At 19.0% G+C, this 24,530-nt stretch overlaps 7 protein-coding genes across 7 annotated transcripts; 3 read left to right on the forward strand and 4 right to left on the reverse strand.

Annotated features, from left to right (window-relative positions):
- Positions 1-1,369: 1,369 nt before the first annotated feature.
- Positions 1,370-4,891, reverse strand: PGAL8A_00292000 (tetratricopeptide repeat family protein, putative; the record flags this gene model as incomplete). Its single annotated transcript, XM_028671919.1, has 1 exon — positions 1,370-4,891. The coding sequence occupies one exon, from the start codon at positions 4,889-4,891 to the stop codon at positions 1,370-1,372; it is 3,522 nt and encodes a 1,173-aa protein (XP_028528524.1).
- Positions 4,892-5,576: 685 nt separating this feature from the next.
- PGAL8A_00292100 (zinc finger protein, putative) lies at positions 5,577-6,323 on the forward strand (the record flags this gene model as incomplete). The annotated part of the gene is made up of 1 exon (XM_028671920.1): positions 5,577-6,323. The coding sequence occupies one exon, from the start codon at positions 5,577-5,579 to the stop codon at positions 6,321-6,323; it is 747 nt and encodes a 248-aa protein (XP_028528525.1).
- Positions 6,324-7,876: 1,553 nt separating this feature from the next.
- On the forward strand, positions 7,877-10,306 carry PGAL8A_00292200 (glycine--tRNA ligase, putative; the record flags this gene model as incomplete). The annotated part of the gene is made up of 1 exon (XM_028671922.1): positions 7,877-10,306. The coding sequence occupies one exon, from the start codon at positions 7,877-7,879 to the stop codon at positions 10,304-10,306; it is 2,430 nt and encodes an 809-aa protein (XP_028528526.1).
- Positions 10,307-10,946: 640 nt separating this feature from the next.
- On the reverse strand, positions 10,947-13,682 carry PGAL8A_00292300 (conserved Plasmodium protein, unknown function; the record flags this gene model as incomplete). The annotated part of the gene is made up of 1 exon (XM_028671923.1): positions 10,947-13,682. The coding sequence occupies one exon, from the start codon at positions 13,680-13,682 to the stop codon at positions 10,947-10,949; it is 2,736 nt and encodes a 911-aa protein (XP_028528527.1).
- Positions 13,683-14,456: 774 nt separating this feature from the next.
- Positions 14,457-16,876, reverse strand: PANK (pantothenate kinase, putative; the record flags this gene model as incomplete). Its single annotated transcript, XM_028671924.1, has 3 exons — positions 14,457-14,555; positions 15,067-15,301; positions 15,408-16,876. 3 exons carry the CDS (start codon positions 16,874-16,876, stop codon positions 14,457-14,459), a joined length of 1,803 nt encoding a protein of 600 aa, XP_028528528.1.
- A 2,665-nt stretch (positions 16,877-19,541) lies between these two features.
- Positions 19,542-23,064, forward strand: PGAL8A_00292500 (surface protein P113, putative; the record flags this gene model as incomplete). Its single annotated transcript, XM_028671925.1, has 2 exons — positions 19,542-19,651; positions 19,830-23,064. The coding sequence occupies 2 exons, from the start codon at positions 19,542-19,544 to the stop codon at positions 23,062-23,064; spliced, it is 3,345 nt and encodes a 1,114-aa protein (XP_028528529.1).
- A 254-nt stretch (positions 23,065-23,318) lies between these two features.
- Positions 23,319-24,420, reverse strand: PGAL8A_00292600 (dynein-associated protein, putative; the record flags this gene model as incomplete). Its single annotated transcript, XM_028671926.1, has 4 exons — positions 23,319-23,408; positions 23,480-23,654; positions 23,828-23,919; positions 24,004-24,420. 4 exons carry the CDS (start codon positions 24,418-24,420, stop codon positions 23,319-23,321), a joined length of 774 nt encoding a protein of 257 aa, XP_028528530.1.
- Positions 24,421-24,530: the final 110 nt, after the last annotated feature.

Raw genomic sequence — 24,530 nt, forward strand, 5'->3', positions numbered from 1 at the left:
TACTAGATTACTTAAATGTATATGTATTGTAAATTTCTTTTATTTGAAACTTATTTTGGACAGTTTTTCATATATATATACAAAGAAAGAATGATATAAAATAATAAAAACAATAAAATTGAATATAAATATAAAACAAGAACAAAAAAAAAAATAAAATAAAAGAAAAGAAAAGAAAAGAAAAGAACTCATATATACATGAACGTAATCATACTAATGATATGTAAAAAAATATTAAATTTTTATTAATAGAGGATTACTTTCTAGAAATAAAAATTAAGAGATACATATATATATATTTTCTCGAAATATAGACAATTTATTATTTTTATGAATAAGAACATTATGGTATTAAAACATATGTTGTTCCAACAACAAAATACATCAAATATATGATAAAAAGTTTTATTAAAATTAACATTTTGGTTATATAAAAATGAATGAATTCTTTGTATGTAGTTATTATTTATACAAATAAAAATAATTAATTAATTTACATGCATATTTATTTTATTTTGATAGTTGTATATACATAATTATATACACTAAGTACAAACATTTATAAAAGGAACATAACTTTGAATATAACTAAAAGAAAATGGAACATATATTGTAAATAACAAACAAATTAAGTATAAACTTATTTGTTAATATATATGAATTAAATTAAATCACTTTTTTTTTCATGATAAATTTAAAGTATATTTCATTTTTAATACGTACGTTCTTAAATATTTGTTTAAAAAGTTTTTAATTTAATTATAGATAAAAATATTTTATTTAATCAATAGTTTATACTTAATCTAGGAAAATTTCCTTAATAATATATATTACTCTTACATTTCCATGTAATGCAAAAATTTCCATTGAATTTTTAAATACTACTTTCAAGTTTGATTTTTTAATAATATAAAAAAGTCTATATATTATTCTTAAAGAAGGTTTTTTATTTTTAATTTTAATTTTTTTTAGATATTTTTTTAGTAAATATGTTAGTGAGGGTAAAATATATAAACTTAATGAAAAAAATAAAAGTATGAAACAGAATTTTAAAATGAAAATAAATCATATAATTAAATGAATACATAAAACTTATTCTAAAAGAAAAATAATATATGTGCAAAAGTGATAGTTAAGCAAATGCTTGCGTGATGACATTTTTAATTTTTCTACATGAAAAATATATGCCTACATTTATTTGTAATAAAATTTTTTTTTTTATTTTGTCTATTAAAGAAAACATATACATATATAACAAAAAATTTACTAAAAAAAAATATGTAAATGAAAAAAAAGTGTATTTTTATAAATAAATGGATTAATGGTGAAAATATTATAAAATTATAAAATTATGTATATGATAAAATATTTATTGAAGAATTAAATTGGAAATTTGCATATTTTCTTCGTTTAAACCTTCTTTTTTATTAACATATTCTCTTACTTTTCTTATTGTATCATCAGGGATGTTTTCACTTAATATTATATTATTAAAAAATGTTAATATACGTAAAAGAATATTCTGATCATTTGTTTTTTGAAAAGAAGAAAAAATATGATTGAAACCTTTTGTTTTAATTAAATAAAATGGTAAACGTAAATCGGATGATAGCATACCTAAAGCTCCTGTCGCAGCGAACACAGCTTTGTAATTTTCAAATTCTAAAGTAAAAGAATAAATTATTTGAATGTCAACAAAATTTATTTCTTGACATTCTTCATTTCCTTTAACAAGTTTTTGATACTTATCATAAATATACTGATGAACATAAGATTGCGCACACAAATTACATATACATTCTAAGCTAGCCGATCTTAAGCAGTCATTCTCTGATGATAAAATATCAAAACATTTATTCCATAAATTTAATTGTATAGCTTTTACAGCTATATTCTCATCAATAGTTAATATATTAGTTATAGCCATTAAAGTTTTAAATACTAAAAATTCTTCTTCTTGATGCATTTGATCAATCAATAAAGGCAAAGAATCATATGCTTCATAAAAATGAATTAATTTGGGATTTGTATATATAAATATTTCACTTAATGCATATATACAACTTTTTTTATTATTAATATGCTTGGAAGCTAATAATAATGCCTTCAAGCCATTATTAACAAGTACTATACCAATATTATTTGTATCTCTTACGAATTTTGAAATGATATCACAAACTGATTCAGCAATATTTGTTGTAAAAAAGTTGCTATTAATAAAATTATAAATAGTATTAATAATTGTTCCATTTTTATATGTAATTTTTGGTAAATCTGAACAACTTTTTTCATTAATATTGTTTTGATATTTCTCATTATATAATAATAAAGAAATTAATTTATTACTTGTATCACTATCTCCATAATCATATAATGGATCAATTTTTGGTTTCGCTGTATTTGGCAACTTATCATAGAATTGTTCTAATGCTTCTATTTGTTCATTATCAAAATTGGATAAATTAGCTTTATTAATTTCTCTTCTTCTCATTTTTTCATCTGCTCTTGTTAAAATTAAATTATTTATTGTGTTACAATATATATATTTATATGTATTATCTAATTTCTTTTTATTAATATGTTCTCCTATTCTTATTAAAACAAATAAAATATAATTATTTTTTTCTTCTAATAGCTGTTTTTTAAATTCAATGTGTAAACTTAAATAAAATAACATTTCTATTATATCTTTTAGCATTCTTTCGTATCCTGTATTATCATTTTTTTTATTTTTACATACAAGCTCACAATTTTTTTTACTTTTTATATTTTCATCATTTTTTATTACACTATTTTTGTCTAAATTTTTTCTTTTTGTTAAAGAATCTTTTTCTATATTTTTTTCAAGACAAACTAAATTATTATGTTCATCTAAACTTTCACTTATTCTTGTTAAATCTACACATTCTCTTTTATCTTTAGATAAATAATTATTTTCAATAACCCCACTAGGATTTGCATAATTGTCCATAATTTCTTTATCGTAGATTAAGAGAAATTTTTTTAACATTTCCTTAGAATAAAAAAATAAATCTATATTTTTTATTATTTCTTCTTTGAAATCTTTATTGTGCATGTATAATTTAAAAGAGCCAACTAGTAATTTTAAAAAATTTTCATCATAATTTAATGTTTTAAGAATATTTATATATAAATCTATATAATTATTTAACATAAATCGTAATTCTGATATATTTAATAATAGTAATAAGACATCTATATAAAGAGATAAATGGCCTTTGGGTTTTCTTCCTATTGAATTATTAATAAAATTTAGAATCTGAAACATATATTCTGTTTTTCCTATTAAATAATTTAATACAATATCTTTATCTACCAAGAAAAGGCATTTAACACATACGAACCATTCAATTGATATTTCTTTTATGTCAAAATATAAATCAATACTTTCATATATCAAATCATTCATTTCAGTATCTTTTTCATTAGGCCTGTTTTTGTCATTAAGCAAAGTTAGTAGCAATATTAAACAGTATTCAACATCATTAGAAAAGTTATCATACAACCCAATAGCATTTTGAATTATTTTTTTTATTTCTGTATTAACACAAACAGGATATTTATATGAATCACAGAAATGAAATTCAACTATGGAATTTTTTATATCTACACTGCTTTTTTCTAATTTTTCTAAAAAAATTGTCTTTTTTTTTTTATCAGAATTTAGCGTTAAATTTTTCTTTTTCTTGCATAAGAATATTACTGCATTTATCCCATTATTCAACATTTCATAGTTATCACTATTTAAATAATATAAATTAATTATTTTTAGAATGTTTTCATTATTTATCACATAAATATATTTTATTATATTTATTATGTGCACTAAGGTATCTATTGTAGATTTATAAATAAATTCATCCTTTGAAAATTTTAAACTTTCTAATTTTTTGGTTTTATTTTTTATATAATTATTTATCCAATTTTCATCAAATGACTCATTGAAGGATATTAGTATTTTTATAAAATCAATGTCATAATAAAATTGAAATTTTAAATCATCTAATTTGTTAATACATATTTTTCTGTTTTTATAATTTTCATCTTTATTTTTTTCTATCTTTATACTTTCCATTTCCATTTTTGAAATTATTTTATATATAGCATACAAACACATTTTCTCTATTTGGATACTATCACTTTTATTTATAACATCAAATAAAAATTTAAATACATTTTCCTTTAGAAGAATGTAAAACTTTTTATTATAAATACAGTGCAGCATTTTTATTTTTTCTTCTTCTTTACTGTTTTCATCTAAAATTATTTTTTTAATGTTATCTATAGTTGTAGTTTCAGAGTATTTCTCTTTGTCCATTAGATTTAGTATGGATTTTAGCTTTTCATTAATTTTTTCTAATTCTTTTTTATTATTTTCATTTAAATTTTCTTTTAAAAGTACAACTTTGCATCTTTCATAATAATTTAAACTTTTTTTGTAATCTTTTAATTTTTCAAAACACATGCCTAATGTGTGATAACTTTTGAAATGATTTTTTTCTATTTCATTTATATATAAACAATATTCAGTAGACTTTTCATAATTTTCTAGAAAATAATAGCACAAGGATATATTATGACATACTTTTACAAAATTATTTTTAATAATATGCAAATCAGTAACACAACTATTTTTGCTTTCATTTTCTTCTTTTAAGTTATTTGTTTCTTTAACGCAATTTTTTTGAAAATAATTTACAACTTCTCTAACTTTTGATGAATCACACAATTTACAACAAATAAATGAAATAATATCAAGATAAATATCTAATGCTTCCTTATATTTTTTATTTTTAAATAATTTATTTCCTTCATTTTTGCTTTCTTCAACCTTTTTAATATTAATGTTCTCTAAATTAAGTTCTTGCATAATTAAAAGGATAATTAGACAAAAAAAAAAAAGAAAAAAGTTAAAAAAAAAAAAAAAAAAAAAAAACTTTAAAAAAAGATAAATCTAATGAGAAAAAAAGTATAATAAAAATTTAGTTTTATATAAATAAAAAAAAAAAAAATTATAACTTTTTTTACTTTTTAGTAAATTAAAATTTTTAATGATTTTTACTGTGCATATCGAAATTTAAAAAATTTTTTTTTTTTTTTTTGTAAATTAAATAACGTTTTTTTTTATTTAAAAAAAAAAAAAAAAAAAAAAAAAAAAAAAAAAAATTACACGTTTGTAATTAAGAAAATTTTTTTTCTTTTTTTTTATAGATATAAGTTAAATACTTTATAGTTTTCATGATTTTATTTTTATTATTTTAGCACATATTTAAATATAATATAAAATTTTCTCCATTTAATTTTTTTTTTTATTTTTTTTAGATATAAATATAATTTCCTATTTTTTCATTCTTCCAATTTTGTTGTATAACTAGAAAATTTTCATAAAAATCTTAAAATTATAGAAAAAAATAAAATTTTTTTAATTAAAATTCTGAATATTTTAGAAAATTATTTAAAAAAAAAAAAGAAAAAACATATATATATGTATGTTAAAATCTTTTCATTATAGGGATGGAGTATTAAAAATTTTTACGAATATTTAAAAAGACATAATGACTGAATATTTATTAAAGAAAATTTTTGAAAAAACTCTTATAAGTGGAATTTCAGTTTCAAAAAATAAATTTAAGCAAAAATATATTTTTTATTCAACTTTAAAAAATCGTTATAATTGTTTTAATTCAAAAAATGTTCTTTCAAACAACAACATTGTAAAAATTAACAGTTGTAACTCTCTAATTTTTTTTAAAAAAGAATTTACTACAAAAAATGAAAAAGAAAATAAAAATGCTAAAGAAACATCAAATAACAAAATAATAAATATTAATAACATAGAGATAGAGGGGAAAAAATTAAACAATAAGGAGGGAGAAACATTTGTATATCAAAGTGATAAAGAAATTAATTTAACAAAAACATGCCATAATAATGAAAAATCCACAAATGAAAGTTTAATAGAGGTAAATGAAGAGAAAAATAAAAAAAAAGAAAATGAAGGAAGTAGTGAATTAGCAGAAGAAAAAAAAAATAAAGAATACTTAGTTTTAATGTTTACATGTAAAATATGTGAAAAAAAAAGTGCAAAAAAGTTTTCTAAACAAGCATATTATAATGGAGTTGTAATTATTAGATGTCCATCTTGTGATAATCTTCACTTAATATCTGATCAATTAGGATGGTTTCAAGATGGGAAGACAAATATAGAAAAAATTTTAGAAGAAAAGGGAGAAAAAGTTATTAAAAAATTTTCTTATAATAATTTATTAGAGATAGATGATCTGTTAAATGCATATAAATGAATTATAAAATAAATAATTAAATTATCTTTTTTAAATAAACAAACACATTAAAATTAATAATAGATTTTATGTCTTTTTTGTTTTTCTTTAAATATATTACAAAATCCTTTAACTTATATATTTTGTATTGTATGTTTTCCTCACAAAATCGCAAAAGTTTTTTACAAAAATAACTATTTTAATATAATAAAAAATTAATTATTAATAAATAATATATATTCGCACATTTATTTATTTTTTTTTTTTTTTCGAAATTTGTTAAAATAAAATTGTAAAATATATAACTTTTCATTAATATGATTTATACTATATTAAATATTTTGTTACACTTGAATTATTTTAATTGTTATATTTTTATTTTTTTTAATTATGCACTTTTTTTTTTCATTTATTAAAATATACAATATACTTTAAATTATTTATTTGAAATTTCTTCATCATATTTTAATTATTGATTTATAACCTTCAAAAGGAAGAAGTTATGATTATGTTATAATATTGTATGGTTAATTAAAATATATATATATATATATCTACTTACAAAAAATAAATTTGTGAATGCCTTAAAAAGCAGTTTAATTTAAAAATATGTTTGTTTTTATAATTTTTTATTTTTTTCTTTTTTTAAATTTATTTATTAATATAATATAATTTAATTTGAAATAAAAAAAAAAAAATAAAAATAGTTTTAGCATTTAGTGCTAATCCATATTTTAAGAGCATTAATAAAAATTAAGAATATATATATTTTTATACTTAAAATATAACATAAAATAAAAAATATGAATTTTTTATATGGCTATAAATTCTAGTCTTATTAAATCTAATGTTAATTCCTTTGTATATGAAAGAAAAATTTTTTATTGACTAAACTCATTTCCTGTATAAATTATTTGAGTTATATGTGTTATTTAAATCTATTTTTTTTTTTTTTTTTTTTATTTATAAAAAGGTAAATATTTAAAATGTTAATTTAAATCTATGCATAAAAATTATACTTGTAAAAATTCAAATATTAAAAATCTAGTTTTACATTTATTAAATTTTATTAGTATTTTTTCTTTTTACACAATCAAGGATTTTTGGAAAAATTAGCATTAAATAGAAAACAAAAAAATAACAAAATTAATATAATTTTTATTAAACATTTTGTAAGAATCAAAATAAATAGAACATGAAAAAAATTTAGAATAAAACTAAATATAAAAACAATTTTTTTTACAATAATAAAATAATTTATAAATGCAGAAATATTAAGAGAATGTTTTATGTTCTTTTTATTTTTTATAAAAATTAGCATTACATATAATACATCCCTATATATATAACTCTTTTGTTGAAAGAGTAGTATTTGGATATTTTATTTTATTTTATTTTTTTTTTTTTTTTGTAATCCTAAAAATTAAATAGTCCCTTAAATGTTTTAATGAATTAAGAATTATTAAGTCCCCTAAATGTTTTAATGAATTAAGAATTTTTATTTTACTAAATTTTATTTTTGCTTATTTCACTTCATTTTTTTTTTTTTTTTTTTTTAAACAGAAATATAGTATATGAAATTTATAAGAATAATAATATTTTCTATGTTTTTTCAAAGGAAAACATATAGTTTTATTTGTAATTTAAAATTAAAAAAGATAAAAAATAATTGTTACACTATTAGTTTAAGCAAATTAAAAAGAAGTGAATATTATTCTTTAAATGAGCCCTATAAAAAAAAAAAAAAGAATTATACTCTTTTTTCAAAAGTAATAAATAAAATGGATATTAAAAAAATAGAAACAGTTGAAAATTTAATAGAAAAATATAACCAAGAGATATCCACCTTAATTGAAAGAAATGAATCAATTAGAGGCATAAGTGATGAAGAATTAAGAAGAGAATACGAAAATAATGAAAAATTGTTAGAAGAAAAAAAAAAGAAATTAAAAGATTTATATTTAGTACCAAGTGAACCATTAAAATTAATTGAAAATCGCTCTAAATTAGAAAATTTAATAAAAAGAAAGTTTTTTTACACTAATGCATTTGATATATATGGAGGAACTTCAGGTTTAATTGATTATGGGCCATCTGGATGTTTGTTAAAATCAGAATTAGAAAAAATGTGGAGACATCATTTTATATATTATGATGAAATGCTAGAAATATCAAGTACTTGTGTTACACCTTACAATGTTTTAAAAACATCAGGTCACGTTGATAGATTTACAGATTTAATGGTGAAAGATGAAATTACAAAAGATTGTTATAGAGCAGATAAATATTTATCCGAATTTTTGAGTAATAAAATAGAAGAATTAAAGAAAAGTATTCAAAAGCAGGATGAACTACTGAATCAAAAAGAAAAAAAAAATGCAGATAATGAAGAGAATAATGTGATCCAAGAAAAAGGAAAAATTAATAAAGAAATAGAAAATATTGAATTAATAATAAGAAAACTAGATGGTATGAATCAAGAAGAAATAAAAGAAGTTATAAAGAAATATAACATCAAATCACCTTTAAAAAATAATTTATCAGATCCTTTTCCTTTCAACTTAATGTTCCAAACAAAAATTGGTCCAAAAGATGAAGTAGAAAATAATTCAAATGATAGTAAAAATGATAATGAAAAAGAAATGAATTTAAGTAGCATAGCTTATTTAAGACCTGAAACAGCTCAAGGTATTTTTGTAAATTTCCGAAAATTATTGGAATATAATGGTGGAAAAATGCCTTTTGCTGGAGCACAAATAGGATTGGGATTTAGAAATGAGATATCTCCTAGAAACGGTTTGTTAAGAGTTAGAGAATTTCAAATGGCTGAAATTGAATACTTTGTAAATCCAAATAAAAAATTCCATGAAAAATATTATTTATATAAACACTTAATGCTACCTCTATTTCCAAGAGATAATCAACTAACTAGTGGATTAATTATAAAAAATTTAACTTTACAAGAAGCCGTTGAACAAAAAATAATAGGTAATGAAGCTTTAGCCTATTTTCTTGCTCGAACTTATTTATTTTTGCTAAAATGTGGAATTAATAAAGATGGAATAAGATTTCGACAACATTTAAATACGGAAATGGCCCATTATGCAAGTGATTGTTGGGATGCAGAAATTTTAACTTCTTTTGGTTTTATTGAAGTTGTTGGGCATGCTGATAGATCTGCTTACGATTTGAAAAATCACATGGGATCTACGGGTGCTAATTTATATGCATGTGAAAAATACAATGAACCTATAGAAGTAGAGTGTGTCAAAATTTTTCCAAACAAAGCAAAAATTGGGAATACATTTAAAAATTATCAAAGTAAAATATACCAAGCTTTGAATGAGAAAAGCAATGAAGATTTGTTAAGTATTGATGAAGAATTAAATAAAAATAACAAATTTATTTTAAAGATATGTAATGGTCCAACTAATGTCTTATCTTTTGAATTAACTAGAGATATGGTCTCTTTTGAGAAATTTACAAAAAAAGTGCAAGAAGAAAATTTTATACCTAATGTTATTGAACCTTCATTTGGAATAGGAAGACTTATTTTTTGCATTTTAGAACACTCATTTAGAATTAGATCCTTTACTGATGATAAAGAAGAAAGAAATTATTTAGCATTGCCATATAAATTGGCTCCAATAAAATGTTCCATATTATCTATATCAAATAATAAAGCATTTTATCCTTACATCAAGCAAATTCAAATGTTGTTAAATGAATATGATATCTCGTCAAAAATAGATAATTCGAGTGTATCTATTGGAAAAAAATATGCTAGAACAGATGAAATTGGCATACCATTTGCTGTAACTATTGATTTTCAAACAATAAAAGATAAAACCATTACATTAAGAGAAAGAGATTCGATGCTACAAATTAGAATTGATATAAACTCATTAGTTGAAATTATTAACTCACTTTTGCATCAAAAAAAAACATGGAATGATCATATATCCAATTATGGACTATTTACTCAGCAGAATTTACAGAATTAATTTTTTTATCAACGTAATAAAAAAAAAAAAATTAACATTAACAAAAAAAAAGTTTTAAAAACCTAAGTTCATTAATCATTATAATTAAAATAAAAGTAATGAAAAAGTATGCACACGTTACTTTGAGTATATTAGTGTTATATATTTTTCATCAAATTAGTAAATTAACAAAAATATTATATAGTTTCAAAATAAATTGACTAGAATATTTGAGTATATATAAATGAATTTAAACAATAATATATATATATATAAAGAAATGAATAAATAAAAAATGATAGATGAAGTAAAATTAAGCAAAAAATATGTATCTAAATTAAAAATAGCGTGACAATAAAAACAAAAAATAATTGTAAAAATTAACTCATTTATATACATATATATATATGTATATATGTATTTTTTTTTTTTTATTATTAATAAATTAAAAAAAATAAAAATATTTATTATTTTTACATATTTTCTTAAAAACATTGCCTTATTCTATGGCATATATGAGGATTGATAAAATAATCTCCTTTTTATTTTTATTTAATCTAAAATCTTTTTTCATTAATTTATTTTAAAACATAACTAAAAAAAAGAAAAAAAAAATTTATAATGTCATATTTCATTATTATTTTTATATTATTCACAAAATTTATATTTCTTTAAATTGTTCTATTCTGTGCTTATGATGAAATTTAATTAAAATAAGGGAAATAAACAAAGATATAACGTAAACAAAATCAAAATGATATTTTAGTTTAAATAAATTTAATAAATTATTATTAAAAAAAATGTAAAGCATTTTAATCTTCTCTTTAATAGGTAAATAGTCAAATAATTGTATACAATAAGCAGAAAAATATAAATCCATTATTTCGCACATTAACAAGATAGCTAAATTAGAATATAAAGATGACTTAGTAGAATATCTTAGCTTTATTATCTTTTCCATAAATGTTTTTAAATTAGTAAAAATAAAACATAATAATAATATAGATGTTATTGAAATAACATAATTATCTAAGTTAATGTTTATGTGAACTATGTGAAGCACATTTTTCAATTCATTTATAATTGAAATATTCATATTTTTTGCGTAAAATAGCATTAACACGTGACCATTACTATAAGTGGAAATAAATCTATAATGAATTTCTATCATATATATAATATAACATGTTTTTATAATTTTATATACACATAATATAGACATAACTATTCCTAATAAATACAAAAGTATACCAAAAAAGGTGGTACTCTGATTTATACGTATTTGTTCTTTTATAACTTCATCTAATAAAAAATATAATTTTTTTACCATATATTCTAAAGCTTTTATATCTTGAATTAATATTTCCTTCTTCTTTTTGTTAATATTTCTTTTTTTTCCTATGAAAAATTCTTTCACACTATGAAAAGTTTTATAAGGTTTTTGAAAGCTATTAACAAGAAATGCAGAAATATACTTTTTATTAATGTTCATATTATCTTTATTTGTAATATTTGGAGGTAAAGTATCATAATTTTGAAATATCTTTTTAAAAGAATAAACAGCATATCTATAAAAGAAGGATTTATTTTTCCCTTCTTCTGAATAATCATATTCCTTTTCTGTATCACTTTTTCTGTTAAAATTATCTTCTCTAGTTTTAAAAAAAATAAATTTTCTTTTGTAATTTACATGTTTATCTTCACAAAAATTATCTGACTTAACATTTCTTTTATATAGGGAGTTACTACTAATACTTTTTTCAAATGGAGTTATTATTTTATTTTTAATATTTTCTTTTGTGTTTATTATTGATTTATCAATATATGTTCCTTTAAATCCACTGTCTTCTACTACTATTGATTCCTTTTTTTCCATCATTTCAATTTCTTTGATATTATACATTTCTTCATTTATATTAAATATACTATCAAAATTCTTTCCTTTCTTCATAAATGTTTCAAATATATCTTTATAAATAGATTTGTGACTATCTAGATATAAATTGCATTTTTTAAATTTTTTAAAACATGCATATTCAGATTCTTTTCTATTTTTTTCTTCATCATATTCAAAATTATTTTTACTTTGAATAAATTGATTATTTAAATTATTATTATTACTATTTAATGATTCACATTCATATTTATTACACTTTAAATTATTTTCTAAACTATTAAAATGATTAATATTATATGAGATATTGTCTAAACAGTAGTGTATAGTATTATTATTCATAGTATTAGTATTATGAGTATTATACATATTAATATTTTTATTAAAATTTAAATTATTTTGTACATCCATTTTATATTTATCTTTATGTGTAATGCTATATTCACATGTAATTAGATCTTCAAGTTCTATATCTCTTTTGTAATTATTATTTCTATCCCTATAAGATCCTTTATTATTAAAAGTAGCTTCATTCATATTTTTAAAGTAGTTATTAATTAAATGAGAATTTTCGTATAATAATAACATTTTTTTCTTTGATGATAATTCATCTGTTATAAATTTAATTTTTTTTTCGATTATTTTAACTTTTTTAATTGTAACAAAAAAAAAAAAATTACTTATGTTAGTGTATGGAGAATATAGACTAGTAAAAGCTGAAAGTGCACTAACTATAGTCATACCTGTAACAGATATATATATAAGTAAATTTTTCATTATTTTAATAAATGGCGAATTATTTGTTTTGTCATTATTTATATCATATTCTTCGTTAAACTCTTTATTTATTTTATTAAATTTGTCTTGTAAAATAGTACCTATATTATACATATCTGCTTTATCATAAACATCACTGTTGTTTTTTAATGTAATCATTGATATTTTATAAAAGGTAAACCATATTATAGGTAAAAAAAAAAGGCACCCAATAAAAAATTTAAGAATTTTTTGCTTATTTCTTTTTTTTATTTTCTTATTATAATTTTTCATTTTTGAAATCAAGTCTTCACTAATATAAACTAACCTTTTCATAAAATTTGTTTTATCTTCTTCAAGTTCATTTATTTTTTTATGCTTCATTTTGGTTAAAGTAGTATAAAAATATTTAAATTTAAATAAGCTCTTTGAAATCTTTTCATCTTCATACGTAACATATGTATATATTAGGCTAACAGGAATAATTAGGTAAATAAATAAAATTAAAAGAGTTATATCAATATACCATATAAAAAGCTTTATTGTAGTAGTTATGAACCCTAATATCTCAAATAAAATCATAGAAAGTAATGATAGACATAGAACAAATGAAAAGCAAAAAATTATTTTTACTAAGCTAAAGCTATTTTCAAAATCCTTAAATAAGTAATTTTCAAAAAATAAAGATCCTAATAATGATAAAATTAAATGATAAATGCATAAAAATATTACAGTGAAGTTTATCATATTTACGTTACTTTTTTTAAATAATAATATTTGTTTTTCTTGGTTTTCATAAATTCATTTATGTAGAATAAGTTAACCTTTCTAATTTTTTAAATATTTCATTTATATTATTATATTAAGCAATATAAAAGTATGTTTTAATAAGAATATATACTTTAGTAAACCTTTATATGCATATATATTTTTTTAATTTATGTTAAAAGATGAAATAAATAATCTAAATTTCTTCTACCTTTCCTAATATTTTTTCCTACCTTTAAATTATCTTTTTATTCTTCATTTTTGTTAGTTTAAATATGATAATGAATAATTTAATAATATAAATAATAAAGAATATATATTTATAAATTAGTTAAAATAAATTATTTCTGTTAAAATTTTATAATTCAATTAAAAAAGAAAAAAAAGAAATTAACATGTGCAAAATGTGTAATATGAAACTATTATATAAATGATTAAAATTAAATTATATTTGTGAAAAAAAAAAAAAAAAATTAACATGAAAAATTTTGCACATTTTAATACGTAAATAAAAAAAATTATTTTTTTTTTATTTGATATTTATAAAAGATTAAAAGCAAAAAAAAAAAAAAAAAAATTTATTTTTTTAACTTCATAATTTAAAATTAGTAAAATTTCTTTTTGTATTAAAAATAAGTATTTACTAATTTAAAAAAAATGAAATGAAAAAAAATAGTTAATAAAATAGCTGAATATATTAAAAATCTTTAAAATATATGTATATATGTAAATATTCTATAGAAAAAATAAGAATTATGAAAAAAAACATCCAATGGCGCCTAAATAACCATCATGCTTAAGAAATAAAACCTCAGGCAAGCAATCATCATTCACATCTTTATTAGTACCATCCTTAAAAAAAAAAAATATTATTATATGTTAAAATTTAACTATTTTTTATTTACAATAACTCAAAAAAGAAAAATAAAATAAAAGATAAAAAATAATAATATGAAATAAATAATAAAAATAAAATAAAGTAAAAAAAAAAAAAAAAAAGAAATAAGGATAAAATAAGATAATTTACACACGGTAATAACAGAAAATTCTTAAAGTGAAAAATAGAATAGAGAAAATTTTTAATACTTTAAATAAAGATTTTTATCTTAATATTCAGAATTATTTTAATCAATATATTGAAAATGAACGGAAATATATTATAAAATATATGTACAATGCAGAAAAGTAAATAAATAATGTAATTTTTTGTTTATCAATGTATTTCTGTGTGCAAGTGCATTTTAATATATTTGTAAATATTTATCAATAATCTTTTTATGTATATATGTATATATTTAAATAAACAGAAAATAATATAATGAAAATAAAAAAAATATTCAAATAATTTTTTTTTTTTTATTACAAAATCACAAGAAAGACAAGTATTTAGATGCTTATTCGAATAATGTAAATTTTTCATTTGATCCTCCTTCTTCTCATATGTATTCTTAAAAATATTTTGTCTAATTTTGTTATTTACTGAATTATCTGAATTATTTCTTCTGGAATGATAATGAAAATAGTAATAATATACACCATATGTTAATGATTCCATAATATATTCACAATTACTTATATATTTACCTGAGAAAAATATTCTACATAAAGAAAAAAATTACATCTTTAGTAATTTTTTGAGTTTCTTTATATATAAATATATATATATATTTATTTTTTTTGTTAATTTTTTTTTAAAAACTTCACCTTTTCACATTATGAATTTTGGCTAATAAATATATTAAGTATCCAATATTATATGAAACCATTAAAATTAAGCTTTTAGCTATATCTTGATTAAATTCTTTGTTTTTATAATTTTTTCTATTCTTGTAAATATTATAAATGAATCCAAAGCTACTTGCCAACGCTTGATCACTTAAACAACTACTTCCAGATGTGTCTCCCCTTAAATTCTTAACTTTTAAATCTAATTTGGATGTTCCTTTTTCAGCTAACATTATTAACTCCTCAAAAGTAATTTCTCCTAATATCATTTGCGCCAATCCCATAAAAGTTCCTCCTCCAATTGCTGTTCCTCCTATTCTTTTAAAATTCCCAAAACCCTCTGATTTTAAAATGGATACTCCTGATCCAATATTTGCAATTAAAAATGGATAAAAAGGGAGCTTAATTTTCACAGGAACTTCAGTTTTAAATAAAAAATCATATCTTACTATTGAATTTTTTACATTATATAAGACATGGATTCCATTAATAATACTTTTCATTTCATCTCTCCTAGAGCATTCTAAAATTAGTTCTCCATTGAAAATTATTTGTTCATTACTACTATCACTGATATTATCATTTTCTTTTTTTTTCTCCTTATAATTATAATTATTATAATTTTTTACATTATTTTCATTACCTATATTATCAAAATTCTTCTTAATATTCATATCATTTTCTAAATTATTTTTAAAATTCTTTTGATTATCATTCAAGTAATTATGTTCAATGTTTTTTTTTTGTGTACATTTTTCAGATTCGACCGTAGATATTTCATTTTTATTTGATTTAGATAAATAAATTTTAACTGTTTCACAATTAATTCCAGAAAAACATTTTTCATTAAATATATTTTCTTCATTACCACTATTATTTAAACAAACTTCTATATGTAATATAGAGGATTTTTCACAATAATGCTGTTTTGATATATATAACTTATTAGAAAATGTTACTTCCTTAATTATTCTATGAAGTATTAACTTTTCTATTATAGTATAGAAATATTTGTGGGATCCCCCTCCTGTTAAAATTATTTTATTTTTAGTTAAGTTATTTTTTATTAGAAAGGTCAATGCTTCTTCTAATTCATTTATCTTGAAAAATTTCAAATATATATATTTATTTATTCCAATTTTTATTTCTAAATGCTTATTGCAAGTATATTCATTTTCATCATAAACATAGCTATCACTTGCATAAACTATTTTTATTAATGTTCCACCAATATCCATTGAACATGTATTATTGTTATCAAAATTATTTGTATATTCATATATATATCTTCTATTACCATTTAAAAAATTTTTTAAACTATTAATATTATTACCCTTCTTCATATTATTGTTATCCTTCATTATAAATTTACTATTTGAATTATTTGAGATATTGTCATATGTTTTTATGTTATTATTTATTCCTTCTGAATTATTAAAATAATTCATTTTTTTTTTTTTTTTTTTTCTTTCTCTTTATAAAAGGTAGAATAAAATTTTTTTAATTGTTAAAAACACTATGTAACTTTAAAACTTCTATTTAGAAATTTCCTTATATTACTTTTAATCTACTTTAAATTAAAAATTTTTTTTTTTTTTTTTTCTATTGGCATTGGTAAATTTTCCTCTTTGAATTTTAAGTTTCTTTTTTTCATTTATCTTTAAAATTAAAATGTTTTACGTTATATAGATATTCATGAATCAATTTTTTATAATAATGTTAGTTTCCTGTTATTTCTTTAGAGTACTTATTTATTTATTTTTTTTTTTCTTATTTATTTTCTATTTAAAAAAAAAAATAGAAATATAAATAAAAAAAAAAAAAGGAAAATAGATAAAATGAAAAAAACCATCTTATATTTTCATTATTGGAGAATTTTTTTGTAACCTAAACATATTTTTTTTAGATACAACAAAAAATTCAAATATTACATTAAAATAAATATTTAATTTCATTTTTAGAATTATTTTTTTGCTTTTTTCACATAATATACATGTTATTTATATACTGTTCGACTTTTACACCAAAAAGAATTATATGGAAAATTTGAAAAAAAAACTTACGAAAAAATGAAGTATCTTCTACTATTTTAAATGATAATGAAAATACTAATTATTTTATTTTTTTCATTTTTATATATATAACAGACTTTAAAATTTTAATAAAAAAATATTATCATATTTATATTATCATTATTAATTAAAATATGATTTATCTAAATTTAAAAAAAATATATTCTTAATTTTTTTTCAAATATTCAAAAGAAAAATGAAGTATTCAATATATGTTATTTGATTGTAATAAGGATTTTTATAAATTTAAAAATATTTTGTAAACACTTGGAATTAATCTCAATTTTGTTGAATAAATTTTTATTTATGAAATGTTTTGAATTTCTATATATTTATATATAAATTTTTTTTTTTTTTTTATTACAAAATACTAAAAAAAATATTAACTAATTCAATTTAATATGTTTTACAAAAGTATTATTGTTGCTTTTCGAAAACAATTTTAACTTATAAAATAATATTCTATTAAGTATCCTCATGATGTTTATTACTAACATTTCATTTTTTCTATATATTTTACATACATTTTTTTTTTTTTTTTTTTTGTCGAATCTATGTATTCAATTATATATTTTTTACATTTTATAAGTAATTTACTTAAAAGACGATGAAAAAATTTATATTTATACAATTAATTTTAATCCTCTTGTTCCATTTAGAATATAAAAATTTCCATTAAATTTATAAATTAAAAAAAATTTAAATATAAACTTTTTTTTTAACAATTTTAAAAATTTTCATTTTTATCCTAATGTTTTTATATGAAATTTTCTTTTATATAATTATATAAATGGCAATAATGTTAGAAAAATTAAAATCATCAAAAAAGATATCGTAAATTTTTTAAATAATTCATATAATTGTTCTATTTAAATAAAATTTGAATTCTTTTTTTTTTTTTTAATAATTATTAATACTTAATTTATAACTAAAAAAAACATTTACCTGGTTTATAAGCATTTAGATTTTTTTATTATTTTGTTTATTATCTAATAAGAATTATAGATGCTAAGCTTTTTTTTCAATAATTTGAAAAACAGTAAAATTTTGTTGCATGCATCTTTTTTAATAATTATGCTGCAATACCAATGAAAAAGCTTTTCTCATATTTTTAACTTCTATAAAAAATTTTTTTAATAATAAAATATAAAATCTATTAAAAATTCGTGCATGTGTTTTACTAAAAATTAATATAATAATATATATAAAAGACTAAATAACATATATATTGAAATTATGCTCATAATGTTAAAAATTATTGAAATTATGAAGTAAAATGATTTGGCATATATAAAAAAGCATACTAATTCCATTATAAAAAATAAAATTTTAACATAAATATTAGTTTAATATAAAAAAAATTACAATTAAAAATATATAGTGTATCACTAATTTTATAGCATTTTTCATTAAAATCAACAAATATTTAAAAAAATAAAAAAATTCCATCTATATATTTTTTTTTTCTTTTCTTATGCATGCATGAATGCATGTGTTTTTATATCCTTATAAGATAAAATTAATCTAGAATAAATTTTTGCTTTAATGATGTTGCCATATATATATTATTAAAATTAAGTAAAAACTACACGAATTTTAATAAATATATGCTTTAAATATTATATATAAATATAGAAATTTATTAGATCAGTAGTACAAGATTGTATGAATTAAACGAAAATTTGTTCCTTATTGATGTATTAATATAAATTTAAATTATTGAATATAATTTATGATTTTTAATTTATATTTAATAAAGTTATCTTTTATTCTTATTTGATAGATTAAAATAAAAGGAAAAAAAAAAAAAAAATAACAGAAGAAAAAGTGAAAGAAAAGCTATAGCTTTTTTTTAAACTAGTTTATATGTACAGATATATTAAGTTTTATATTTATTTTTTTTAATAGTTTTTAAAATTTTCTATTTTTATTATTTTTTTTTAGGACCTTTTAATTTTTTTTTATTTTTTATTATATGCAACTATTATAGCTGATTTACTTTAATTTTTTATATGCTTTTGTATTAGGTTTTAATTATAAAATGAAAAGTTTTTTTTTTAGTTTATGTTTTTTATTATTAGCTATTTTTCTACCAACAAATTGCCTTGTACATAATGATATAATTAAATTCGGAGAAGAAAATTCTTTGAAGTATAGAAAAAAAGGACAAAATAAAAAGAATTTACATTAATAAATGAAAATTATATGTTTTAAATAATTCTGAAAAGAGAAAAAAAAAAAATATATATACATATAATTGATAATGAACTTTTTTTTTTTTTTTTTTCTTTTACACATATATTTTAATATTTTTTTTTTTTTTTTTCAGATGTTCTATTGGGCAATTGTACATATTGCATTGTGAGGTATTATGTATGAATGATCAAAACCATATTATATATAAAAATTGTTTAGATGAAGTAGAAAAAAAATGTTCGGGTAACAAATGTCTGTATTATTTTGATTATATGAGAAAAAACACACACGCATTTAGAAATAAAAATAGTATTGAAGTTAGTGAATGTGTAGAATCAGATATAAACGAAATAAAAACATCAACAACATGCTTATTAAGTAATTCATTTTTATTGGAGGAACTTAATACTCAATATTTTTTTTTTATAAAAAATAAAAATAATGATCCAGTTGTATGCCAAAGTGGTATCATAAATGTTAATAGTGCTACTCTACACTCTCCTTTTTGTGAAATAAAACTTAGAGATATTTCAAGCCATATAAGAAAAGAGTGTGATGACAATAAAGATTGTCTTATAAATCCAATAGAATTACCAAAATCTCTATTAGGTGATGATAATCCATGTTATATTAATAACTCTTATGTATCATTGAATATAATTTGCAGAAAAAATGTTATAGATGAATATGAAGAAGAAGAATATGATAAAGGGGATGATGATGATTCTTCAAATGATCTAATTGATCCAATAGATAATGAACACGAATATCTAGATAAAGTAATAATAGGTGAAAATGATGAAGGAAATAAAAATGATAGTAAAGAGATAAATGAAAATGAAAAACAAATTAAAAAACAATATGAGTTATATTTACAAAATAAAGAAGCAATGAAGGAAAATGTAAATATTAAAAAAAATTTATTGAATAAAAAAAAAGATATATCAATTAAATTAGAGAAGGCATTTTCAAAAAAGGAAGAACTTTTCAAAAAATTAGCAGATCGTATTTCCAATAGTATTGATATGAAACATGAACCTTTTGAAGTACTGGATCTTTTGGAAGATAGATATAATGAACTAAAGAGAAATTCAGATTATTCATTTTATTATGATTTCGTTATTGAAACTCTTGGAGTAAATGATATAGATAAAGAAAAAATAGATAATGTTAAAGTAACTATTTTAAAAAATTTAAAGGAATATTTGGGTAAAATAGGAAAAGTAGAAAAAATAATTGGAGAACATAGGAAAAAGTATATTTCTATATTTAATGAATCGAAGCAGTATTTATTTAACTTATTTGATGAAGATGTAGATGAGATAATAAATTATGATAATTTTCCTCATCATAATGGTATGATTTCATCTAATATTTTCTTTAAGTATTATCCTGAATCAGTCCCAATGAGCTTAGAAAAAATTAATGAAAAAGGAAAATTAGATGAAGAAGAATTAAGGGAATTTAATGATATAGAAGAATTAGATGTAAAAGAAAAAAAAAATAAAATATGTGAATTAAGAAAAAGAATATTACAAAATTTAAGAGCTTTGTATTTAGAAAAAAATGAAGTTTTCAATACTCAGGCAATGTGCATTAAAGCATACTGCTATAAAAATCCATTGAATCTAAAAAATTTCAAAAATTTCATGAAAGAGATCTATTATTTATCAAAAGTAAATAGTGACAGTGTACTTCTAAATGTTGTTCGTTATCTCAATGCTGTTGGAGATAAGAAAAAGAGTTGGAGTAATAGAAGAAGACTAAATAAACTTATTGTATTATTGTTTCTAGGTTTCAGACAAGTGAAGGAAAAAGAAATAGAAATTGATAAAGAAATTGAAAGATATAATATTTTATATGATTTGGCGCGAAGTATTAATTTACAAGAGTTGTTTGTTGAAAAAGATAATATACTTAAGAAATATTATGACTTAAATAGATCAAATGATTTTGTTGGAAGCCAATCAACTACATTTGATTTTATAGATAAAACAGATAAATCTATGAATGAAGAAGATAAAGAAGAAAAAGAAGAAATAGACGAAGAAGATAAAGAAAAAGAAGAAACAGACGAAGAAGATAAAGAAAAAGAAGAAACAGACGAAGAAGATAAAGAAAAAGACGAAACAGACGAAGATAAAGAAAAAGACGAAACAGACGAAGAAGATAAAGAAAAAGACGAAACAGATGAAGAAGATAAAGAAGAAAAAGACGAAACAGATAAAGAAGATAAAGAAGAAAAAGACGAAACAGATGAAGAAGATAAAGAAGAAAAAGACGAAACAGATGAAGAAGATAAAGAAGAAAAAGACGAAACTGGTGAAGAAGATAAAGAAGAAAAAGACGAAGCAGATGAAGAAGATAAAGATGAAGTAGACGAAGAAGATAAAGATGAAGTAGACGAAGAAGATAAAGATGAAGTAGACGAAGAAGATGAAGAGGAAGCAGACGAAGAAGATGAAGAGGAAGCAGACGAAGAAGATAAAGAAGAAGAAGAAATGGACGAAGAAGATAAAGAAGAAAAAGACGAAACAATTGAAGATATAAATGAAGATAAAGAAGAAACAATTGAAGATATAAAAGAAGATAAAGAAGAAACAAATGAAGATATAAAAGGAGATAAAGAAGAAATGGTTGAAGAAGTAAAAGAAGATAAGGAAGAAATAATTGAAGAAGGAGATAACGGAGAAAAAATTGAAGCAAAAGATAATAATGAAGAAATAATTTTAGAAGAAAATATGAAAGAAATTAAGGAAGAAGAAAAAGATGATGAAACAGATGAAGATGTAAAAGAAGATGAAGAAGAAACATTAGAAGAAGAAAATGAACCTGATGAACTGAAAACATTAATGGGAAATGAAGAAGAAAAATTATTAGGTGAAGAAAAAGAATTATTTGATGAAGATGTCTTAAATGAATTAAGCTCGTTATCAAGCGAGGAAAATGAAGATATAATTGAAGATGAAATTATTGATGAAAGCTTAGATGAGAAAAACTTGTTAGATGTCGAACAAGATGAAGGCATGAATGATAATTTACTTAAATATATAAATGAAATAGTAGGCAATAAACATGAAGAACAAGATAATGAGAAAAATGAAAAAGATGAAGAAATCGATGATGATGTTACAATTAAAGGAGAAGATGATGAAAACATAGAAGATACAATTAAGATAATTAAAAAAGAAGATAACAATAATGAAAATAATGAAAATATTGTGGAAGAAACAACTGTAGAATCTGGGGAAGAATATATAACAGAACAAGATATTAAAGGTACTGATAAAGGAAGTTCATTTTTCTTAACTGCAAGTAACAGTCTCTTAATTATTTTAGTTGTACTTTTCATAGAAACATTATTGTAAATATTTTTATTGTAGACCGTAAATATTTTTGTTATTTTTTGTGTTTCGTAAAATATTTAATCTTTTTTTTTTTTTTTTTTTTTTTTTTTTTTTTTTTTTTTTGTATGTACTTATTTTTAAAATTTAAAAAACATTTTATTTTTTATAATATTGTTAATCTTTAAAATGTAAATGTAAATTTTATTTATACATCAAAAAATTAAAAATAAAAGAAAAATATTTTATAATTATTTATTTATTTTTTTTTTTTTTTTTTATAACTGTAGTATTCTTGTAAATTCATCCTTATTTCTTTGATTATTTTTTTTCAACTTATCTATTTTATTTTGATATATCATATTTACCTATAAATTATAAAAATAAAAATATAAAATAAAATATTTTTATGATAAATTTTTTTTCTGAAGATCAATACTTCAGATAGTTCCTTTTCTGCATTTATTGTTTCATTTTCAATCATTTCTTCCGTATTTATTATTTTAATTTTTAATGAATTAATTGCATTTCTTTTTATTTCTATTTCATTGTTTAAATTGCTTAATATTTCATTCTGCTTTATTTGCTTCTTTATATTAAATACTAGAGATGATCTAAAAAGAAATAAAGGAAAAAAAAATAAAATTATATAAGATATAAAAATAGAAGAAAGTTTTCTTAATGCATACTAATGATTTTTATCATGTATATCCATATCACTTTTTTTATATTAATTTTTTTTTAAAATAATTTTGGAAAAACATTTATATTTTGAAATATTTTATACTTGACTAATTTATGATATTGATTTAGTAACATAACATTATAGTTAAATAACTTTTTTAAAAGAAATCCTCTTTGAAAGCACATAACTGAAACCTATATTTATATTATATATGTATATATATATATATTAAAATTATAATTCCATTTTAATAATGTTTTTTTGAAAGTCTTAAATACCTGTCTGCATAGTTCCATGAAAATATTCAGTAAATCATCTAAAAATTCTTTTTTTATGACAAAATTTTCTGCATACATATTAGCAATAACTTCATAAATTTTTCTAAGACATATTAATGTATCCTCTTCATTTGCAACTCTAGAAACATAAGAAATACTTTCTACATTTTTTTCTTTTGTACATTTACTAGGGAAAAATTGATAAATAGGATCATTGAAAAAAACATTTTTATTGTCATTTTTATATAGTATGTTAGATTTTAAATTCTTTCTTATTTCTTCAATAACTCTTACAATATTTTTATCTTTCATATTCTTTTCATCTTTTAAATTTTTGTTTTTTTCATCCTCATTTTCTATAATTAAAGAGATATCATACTTTAAATATTTGTTATATTTAACTAAATAATCCCTCATTTTATTGTTAATTATAAAATAAAATCATATTGTTTTAATAAAGAAAATGAAAATTTATTATTACATCAAAAAAAAAAAAAAAAAAAAAAAAAAAAAAAAAAAATTCTTTT

The sequence above is a fragment of the Plasmodium gallinaceum genome (assembly GCF_900005855.1).
Source record: "Plasmodium gallinaceum strain 8A genome assembly, contig: PGAL8A_v1_87, whole genome shotgun sequence".
In the NCBI taxonomy this organism is placed as follows: Eukaryota; Apicomplexa; class Aconoidasida; order Haemosporida; family Plasmodiidae; genus Plasmodium; species Plasmodium gallinaceum.